This window comes from Vigna umbellata, chromosome 9, assembly GCF_029865625.1.
Source record: "Vigna umbellata cultivar VRB3 chromosome 9, Vumbellata_1.0, whole genome shotgun sequence".
NCBI lineage: Eukaryota > Viridiplantae > Streptophyta > Magnoliopsida > Fabales > Fabaceae > Vigna > Vigna umbellata.
The window spans coordinates 37,852,779-37,861,431 of record NC_142173.1 but is presented as its reverse complement, the minus strand read 5'-3'; the positions used below and the strand labels follow the sequence as shown (position 1 = coordinate 37,861,431).

At 33.9% G+C, this 8,653-nt stretch overlaps 1 protein-coding gene across 5 annotated transcripts; it reads left to right on the top strand.

Annotated features, from left to right (window-relative positions):
• The first annotated feature begins 388 nt into the window (after positions 1-388).
• On the top strand, positions 389-7,643 carry LOC124826148 (cyclin-dependent kinase F-4). Of its 5 annotated transcripts, XM_088098676.1 has the most exons (20): positions 389-557; positions 826-908; positions 1,169-1,284; positions 1,636-1,896; positions 2,108-2,676; positions 2,767-2,845; positions 2,919-2,987; positions 3,056-3,145; positions 3,229-3,367; positions 3,641-3,743; positions 3,841-3,893; positions 4,027-4,093; positions 4,358-4,466; positions 4,699-4,764; positions 4,870-4,938; positions 5,065-5,125; positions 5,214-5,330; positions 6,551-6,582; positions 6,857-6,932; positions 7,016-7,643. In XM_088098676.1, the coding sequence occupies exons 5-20, from the start codon at positions 2,669-2,671 to the stop codon at positions 7,237-7,239; spliced, it is 1,362 nt and encodes a 453-aa protein (XP_087954802.1). In that variant the 5' UTR covers positions 389-557; positions 826-908; positions 1,169-1,284; positions 1,636-1,896; positions 2,108-2,668; the 3' UTR covers positions 7,240-7,643. The 5 variants fall into 5 exon arrangements, with proteins under 5 accessions (XP_087954802.1, XP_087954803.1, XP_087954801.1 ...); XM_088098677.1 differs by lacking the exon at positions 826-908 and having other exon boundaries at positions 1,169-1,196; XM_088098675.1 differs by lacking the exon at positions 826-908.
• Positions 7,644-8,653: the final 1,010 nt, after the last annotated feature.

Sequence of the window (8,653 nt, the reverse complement as noted above, 5' to 3'; positions counted from 1 at the left end):
AATGTAAGCTTACTTTGACCTAAACCCCTAAAAGTATGGACCATGTATTAAACCTATAATTAACTAGAATTAAATGAAAATTTATAGAGATAATGTTTAAATAATCATAAAGCTCACATATTGTAATTATATTTTATTTTTTGAAAAAAATAAAAATGTTGTAAATAAATAAATTTTTTTTTACAGAAAATGTATATTTAATTAAATGTACGCCATTTGAGACTGAAAACTTCGGGCACTAAATTTTTATAATCACAAATTAGCTACCAATTTCTTATGATATATGGACACAAATATTTTGAATAATAAATTCTCATAATCTGATAAGATTGCTTAATTTAAAATTTATAAAATTGGAGTGTACTTTACTGTAGAGAAATATTGAGAGTTTGGTGGGAGAAGAGGAGAAAAAAAAACAAGAGAGGGTAGGAATTATCGGAAAGTTTGACTTTATTGGCTTGCGTTGGGTTTGGTGACAGAGAGAAGAGAGAGAGGGAAACTCTGGATTTCACCTCCTACCGTCCTTCGTGACGGTCCTCTTCCTTCGACCTCTTCAGGTTCTTCCTTTTCTCTTCTTCTTGTCTTCATTCTTTGCAGATCCGATTCGAATTTAATTGCATTCATGCCCCCTCTATTCATTCAGAATGGTTTTCGTTTCATGGTGTGGGATTGATTGAACATTCTTGTGGGATATTGCAGAGGAGGCTGAGTGTGGGTTTCTTGATGCATTTTATAGATTAACTAGGGTTTCGATTAGAGATTGGATTCTCTTGTGAAAGTTCATTCATGTCGGTTTTAATGGTTTTCAACTTCGATGCTCTTTAGGGAATTTAATGGGCGCATTGTTTTCTAGATGAATTGGCGCGTCTTGAATTCTCTGGATTTTTTCGTTGGGCTTGATTCGAATGGTACTGATTGTTCTTTTGCTTTGCGTTCTGCGTGCGTTGGTAGGATTTGGCCAAGAATGTGATTGATTTTTATCATATGTTTAGGCTCTTATGATTGGATCCCTCATCCTTGTGATGCTTTTTTTTTTTTTTTTTTCTGGGTTTAAATATTGGAGTGGGTTTGTCTTTGAAGCGCAACTGAGAACTCAGTTCTGTCTTAGGTGAAAAATTTTCAATTTTGATGCTCTCTTGAATTCCTGGATTATATGTTTGTTTTGTAGGTAAATTGACATATGATGATGCCTGGAGGTAACTATTTGGCTAGTACGGATGTTTGGAAATGGTTTTTGAAGTAATTATGGATTTTGCGTTCTGCCCGTAATCATAATTGAATTTGGTACATGCAAATTAGTAATGTTTGTTCTCTCCATTATAACTTGTTTGATTGTATTTTTATACATAGTTTTAGTATTTAGTTGATATACTGGCTTATTTGTCTGGTAACTTTTCTACCACAGGAAAAATTGAAATTTCTATTGGATTTCAAATTTTAACCTTTAGCAAAAAATTAGAATTAGAAAGGAAAAATGTTTAATTTGTCGTTGATGATGCACACTCTTTGATTTTGATTTTCATATAGAATTGCCATTTCTGTTTTTGTTGAGATTTCTATCTTTGTCGGCCATTTGCATTGTACAATGTAGAGTATTAATCTAATCAGATGTTTTCTCATGTTCTATAATTGCAGGGTGATCTTGATTTGAATCTTGAGGTTCCTGGTACATTTTTTGAGACATGGAAAGGATTTGTATCTTGCCAAGTTGCTTCCACTATTGGTTGCTTTTATCCCAACAAGTGCTTGACCGCCAATTCTTCATCCATAGAGATTTTATTCTTGTTTCTTTTGTCAATTGCACCTAGTCTTTTGTTCTACGTTAATGATCGGCACAGTGTACTCAATGCTTGTTTCTTCTGAGACCAGTGCAGCATCTTTGGGGAACACGTATGAGTAAGAACTTATTTGTCTTTGGCTGCAACCTTCAAAAAATGTTGTTTCTTAATAGGTGTTCCTTTCACAGTGCACTCCTAACCCAATATCCTGTTGAAACATCTGTAAAATCTACTTCTGGGATAAGAGATTCATCAGGGAACAGTTGTTTATCACACCTTCACCTGTTTTAACCTACTGATGTTTAACTTAACTTATCTTTGTTTTACAGGGCTGAAGTATATGGATTAATGTGTGAATTTTGGATGCCTGCTTCTCAAGTATTAGATAAGCAACTGCCTTGAAGAACTGTAGACAACACTTAGTTACAATTGATGTGTTGTTGTTTCTAATGGATATTGGTGGCAACAAAATATTTTTTACCTGACAATTCTGAAACTATGTAGATTAGATGAAGTGGCTATTATTGAACTCCTCAAGTCTTGGGTCGTGATGAGTTTAGCAGAAGATGAATGTTGCTTTGATCAATCATTCTGAAACTATGTAAATAAGTTCTCCAGGACTTGTTTGATTCTACCACATGCATCTTGCTACCACTACAAAGCTGTGGGACTATTAATCAATAAGGCTATGCTGTCCTTGCATAAACAATTTATGTTTTTTATATCATTGCCATGACAGTGAATTGACAGTGAACTTTGCCGGACCATCTCATATCTGTCAACATTTTGTACATTTTTATTGGCATTGTTTGCTAGGGATAAATGCCATCTATCTTTATCTTGTTTGCCATTTCTTTTTGAATAAGAGCTGCTTTGGGTTCTTTGGGAAAATGGAGAGGTGAGTATTTGTTTCTCAAGCCAGAAGTTGTTATTCCCTCTTTTTAACTGTTTAATATCTTCAATGTTTTTCTCCTTTCCTTGAACACAGGTACAAGTTAATTAAAGAAGTTGGTGATGGAACGTTTGGGAGTGTTTGGAGAGCCATTAATAAGCAAAGTGGTGAAGTTGTAAGTATGTTTTGAGTTGAATGGTATATGAAGTTCCATTGTTTGTTTTATCTAATTTGTCATAAAATTCCAGGTTGCAATAAAGAAAATGAAGAAGAAATATTACTCTTGGGAGGAGTGTGTAAACTTGAGAGAAGTCAAGGTATCACATTTTGATCTTTCCTTAGTGTTATTATCCATATATTTATTCTCTTATTTCTCCTATGGCAGTCATTGCGAAAAATGAACCATCCAAATATTGTGAAGCTGAAGGAAGTTATTCGAGAATGTGACACTCTGTGCCTTGTTTTTGAGTATATGGTGAGTGGCTGGATTTTGTGGCATATTTGATGGCTCATGTAAAGCCTAGTACTAATTTTTTAAATTCATATTGGGTAATCTAGGAATACAACCTGTACCAACAAATGAAAAACAGGGAAAAACTGTTTTCTGAAAATGATGTCAGAAATTGGTGTTTTCAAGTTTTCCAAGGTTTAGCTTACATGCACCAGCGTGGATACTTTCACCGTGATCTGAAGCCAGGTACGTAATTATCATATGATACCAGTGTGTTAGTATGTAGCATGATGGAATAATAGGGTTCCGTTTATATTATACAGTTTGGAATGGATGTAACGTTAGAATTTTATTCTCTTGTTGCTAATTTTTTTCCTTTTTGTTATCTATTTTAATAATAATTTTTAAATGCAGCTTGCTGGTTAATTGAATTGAAAATCATGACAAATTAAGATTTACATATATCTATTACTCTGCAAAATTCTGCTGTCTTGACTTGAGGTATACTTCTTGTTGCAGAAAACTTGCTGGTCACCAAGGATGTCATTAAGATTGCTGATTTTGGCCTAGCCCGAGAGATCAGTTCACAGCCACCCTATACTGAGTATGTCTCCACACGGTGGTATGTTTTTTCAACTCAATACTTTATTATTATTGTAAATGTATAATGCACTATTTCATATGCATTTAATTTCATAGTTATTATGACTTCTGATTAGGTATCGTGCTCCTGAAGTCCTACTTCAGTCCCATTTATATGGATCTAAAGTCGGTAAGTTTCTGATTTGAGTAATTGTTATTTATGGTAACTTATGTTTTACCAAAATATTATGGTCTAAAGTCTAGACAATACATTACTTAAGTGTCAAGTACCATACATTTATGGATTTTCTTTCATCTTGTAGATATGTGGGCAATGGGTGCTATTATGGCTGAGTTGTTCACTCTACGTCCTCTATTCCCCGGTACTAGGTATTAACCTCTCTCCATTCGTGAAACTTCCCATATGATGATATTTTTAGTTAGATATAGCTAATTGATCTTTATTAGGGAATTCGCTAATACTTGGTTCCAAGTGCATGACTGAACACTTCTTTGCAAATTATTTGGTTTCAAATTGTCATTAGTTTATGGCATAACATACATAATTTCATATTAGTGACATACTTCTCTACAGTATCAAATTTACTGATTGGACTTTTAAATTAACATGTTTCATTATTTCTGTACACGCAGTGAAGCGGATGAAATCTACAAAATATGCAGTGTAATAGGTAGTCCCACAACTGAATCTTGGGCAGATGGACTCAAGCTTGCCAGGGATATCAACTATCAGTTTCCACAGGTTCTTTTCCTACTTTTGTTGTTTCTGTTTTTATGTTTTGCTTTGAGAGTGCTAGATACTAATTATTATGCAAGTTGTGAGATGTGCTATTTTATCTGTTTTCAGTGTGCTGGATAATTTCAAAGTCTTTTGTTTAGTCTTTTTATCCCCTTAAACTGTTGTCTTTTGATATTATGTATATTAAGATCAATATTTTCTTCCTTAAATAGTTTCTTATGTTTAAATTCTGCAGCTTGCTAGTGTACATCTCTCTGCTCTGATCCCATCCAGAAGTGATAGTGCAATTAACCTTGTTAGCGTGAGTAGTTTTGCTTTTATTACACTGTAGTTTAGTCTTGCCCCCCCTTTTTTAGCTAACGGAGTGCTATGTACTCATTTTTCTGTTTGCATTACATTTTTGTAGTCACTTTGTTCATGGGATCCCTGCAAGAGACCAACAGCATCAGAGGCCCTTCAACATCCTTTCTTTCAGGTTATCTTTAACAAATCCTTACTTTCGATAAGTTTTGTAGTAAAAATTTTATATCTTTAATCACACGACTATATGTTAACTTCTGTAATTGGGCTTTAAATATTTTTTGCTTTTTGATTTGTTTAGAGTTGCTTTTACATCCCTCCATCCCTTCGCACAAGAGCTGTGGCCAGAACTCCTCCATCTGGTTTGTAGTTAAATTTATATTATTTTCTAAGGAATGGCTTATGCTTCAATTGGAAGGGATACCAAACTCCTTGTTTATTTTGTTGCAGCTGGGACCAGGGGTTCACTGGACCGTCAGGGACTCAAGAGATACTCTAGTGCTTTGCCTAATACAAAATTCACAAACAATTTTTCTTCCCCTAAATTACATGCTTCTATAGCTTCAGGTGATATAATTGGTTTCAGACATATTCAGGTTCAATACATGCTGCATGTTTTTATTCCAGCTTTCGTAGATCTGAGTCGTATAATTCTTTGTTAGTTAAATATCAGTTGGTGCTTAAGCTGGGAAATCTCCATCAGACATGACTACATTGTTTAAATTGCTACTTCTTTATATCTCAATAAAGGAAACAAAGTAATAACCATCAATATCCTTTTACTAGAATGGATAAAACATAGTTTTATTGTAAATTACTTTTATTAATCTAACCTTCAATGCTCTGGCCTATTGGCACTTTTGGGTGCCTCCTTCCATCTCTGATTATTAGACTATTCTACGTTCCATCATACTCCTTGTTGTAGATTATGTGCTTGCTTATCCCAACTATCTGTAGATCTGAATCATTATTATTCATTATGGTTTAGAAATATCTGTTGGTGTTTAAGCTGTGCGAAATCTCTATAAGATATATTACTACATTGTTTAAATTGCTACTTTATATCTCAATAATGGAAACAAAGTAATAACCATCAATAGCCTTTTTCTTGAATGGATAAAACTTTTAGTCCTATTGTAAATTACTTTTATAGATGAAAATCTAAAACTTCCACGGTCTGGCCTATTGACTTTTTGGTTCTCCCTCCACTAATTGTTAGACTATTCTATGTTTTATCATACCTCTTGGTGGAGATTATGTACTTGCTTTCCGATGTTATTCCTAATCCAGTCCTGTGTTGTGTCCACTCATCTATCGTAATTTTTTTATGTTGACCTTTTTTATATTGGTGGGTTTTCTGTTTAGCATTCTGTCCTGTACAAACATTTAAAGTCGTACTGTGCTAATTATTTTTCTTAAACTTGGGTGGTACTTTTCTATTACACGACACCGTGAGGCATTACTCCATTTTTTTCCATTTTCTTTAAATTCTAATGCCTCCTATATTTGGTATGGTATGATCTCCAGTTCTCTCATAAGTTCAAATCAAATGTACCACCAACTAAAATTACATTCCACGTATTTGATCTTCTATCAAACAAAAGCCCTGCTCTTTTGAATATATAGTTTCTATTTATTCCTTTCCAGTCTCAAAGCAATGAAATTCTAGTTGCAGCTGGGATTTTTTATGTTCTTGGAAAGTGGAGAAAATAGGCCCTCTTTTTAGTGGCATGCTGTGTTTCACATGTGCAAAGAGCATGGAACTCATTTATTTCTGAACATTACAGGTGTGCAACGGAAGTTGGATTTGGCAACCGAGGTGAGTTGTTCACTCTTTCTACTTTTGTCCTTTCCCATTGTGCTTACTAACTCATGCCCTTCCTACCCACGCCGTCTTTTTACTCATTGAATCTCTGGTTCCCACCCATACCTTTTCACTCTTTGAATATGTGGGGCTATGCATTAAGACAGTTCAAGATCTCACAAATCTGACTGACTCCTCTTTGGCCTTTGCTCTTTTTGGTGGTGTTACTATATTGGACTTGTTTCTCGTTAAATTTTGTTCAGCTAAAATTCTTTTGTTTCTTCTAAAGGATGGAATTAAGAGCAAGAAGTCATTGAAGACTACTCAACAATCAAAATATCGATTTCCAGGAAAAGACAGCCCGAGTAAGCCTTTTAATACTCTAATAATCACTTTCATTTAAGCACGAGTTAAAGCTGATTTTGATTCGTAATAATGTGTTTGGCAGCTTCTATGAACAAGGGAAGGACTGCACGCGGGGTTTCAGAAAGCGCCGAAAAGTTGGCCAATATGTCCATCGGTTCGCGAAGACAGTCGATGGGACAAAGCCGTCCATCGCCTGCAATGAAGGCGGGAGTCAATTGTATATCTGAATCTGGAAACTTCATACTCAGATCCGGACAACAAAATCCAACAACTGAGAGAAGTTTGACTAGAAAAGTTGCTGGCTGAGATGACTTTGGAGAATCTTCGATAGATCCATATTTTAAATTGTGCCAATACACATCGATAGATCCATATATTATGGGTTTGCACCTGCCCTGCTGAGTTGGTGATGGTTTTCGTTACTATTACTGGTTTTTTCATATAGATTTCATTGACACACCATCAGTCGTGCCAAAGTGTTTATATAAAAGCTTCTTCATTAATGGTGCTCAACAAGTTCCAGTGTCACCCTCACTCTGTTTGATGTGTGTTCACTGAATATCCCGACATCATTTTTTTATTTTATTTTAAGAATCAGGTTTTCCAAAATTATAAACCTCAATATTCTTTATTGTTTTCTCCATAAATGTATTTTATTTAACCACTAAATCTTTAAACCGTGTTTTCCATTATGCAGTTCCTCATCTTCATCTATGCGTGTACATCTATTGAGAATAGCACTTTTCTTTTCTGAAGAGTCAGTATGTTTTAGCGGATAAAATTGTTGTTCAACGTCTATTAAGATTAAACAACTTAATAACTTATTTAATTATTTATTAATTTTAGTTCTTTAAGGAACATGCATATGCTGGCTGGCAGACACAGTAATTAAGGGCCATCAGTGTTTGGTGTAAGGGGCAATCCCATGATTTAATATTCTTTAGACCCAACCATTGTTGGTTAAACCTTTATAAAGAAAGTGATTTAATAGATCATAGAGTTGCTAATCAGAAAATGTTTAACGACAAACAAACTCTTAAATGCAAAGCTACGGACGCTTAAGAAAACCAAAGCTTTTTTTCTTCATATGGATTTTCTTTATGTAGAGTTGAGAAGAAGAGTCCTTGCAAATTTGTAACCATCGAGACTCTTCTTTAGTTAGAGCATGATTTAAAACTTTGAAACACATTAGGTAGTTGCAAAGTGTTGGACTTGATATAGTTGGTTGACTTTACAATATTGATATCCCACTTTTTTTTAGAAAAATTGTTTGTATGAAGCTTTTGTTCTTAGGAAAATCTTGATGTTGACAAAAAACTTGAGATTCTCTTGAAAAAACGAAGAAGTGCATATTCTCTACAAATATAAAATAAACATTTATTAGTTTGATATATATTATGAAATGTTTAAGGATTATGTTTGTCTAACAAAATATACTTATTGTCTCCTCAGATAAAAGATCATTAGATTATTTATACTGATTAGTGTTTGTTCAAAAAAAAACTTATCAGATGAAAAACATATACAACGTTTGTGCCTATCAAACTAAATACACGACAAACAACACATGCATCCATTTAGCCACTCAACTTGTGTTTGTTGGGTTACACTAGGCACTTTTCATTTGACATGATATATTAAAATTATATTTTATACTTGTTTTTTAAGCTTATAATCAAAATCAAAAAATGATTTGTTAAACTTGGATATAACATTTGTA

Coding starts and splice junctions, on each gene's coding strand:
- LOC124826148 (XM_088098674.1), top strand. Junction 3,894..4,026: donor TTTATATGGATCTAAAGTCG/GTAAGTTTCTGA, acceptor TTCATCTTGTAG/ATATGTGGGCAATGGGTGCT. Junction 4,765..4,869: donor GTGCAATTAACCTTGTTAGC/GTGAGTAGTTTT, acceptor ACATTTTTGTAG/TCACTTTGTTCATGGGATCC.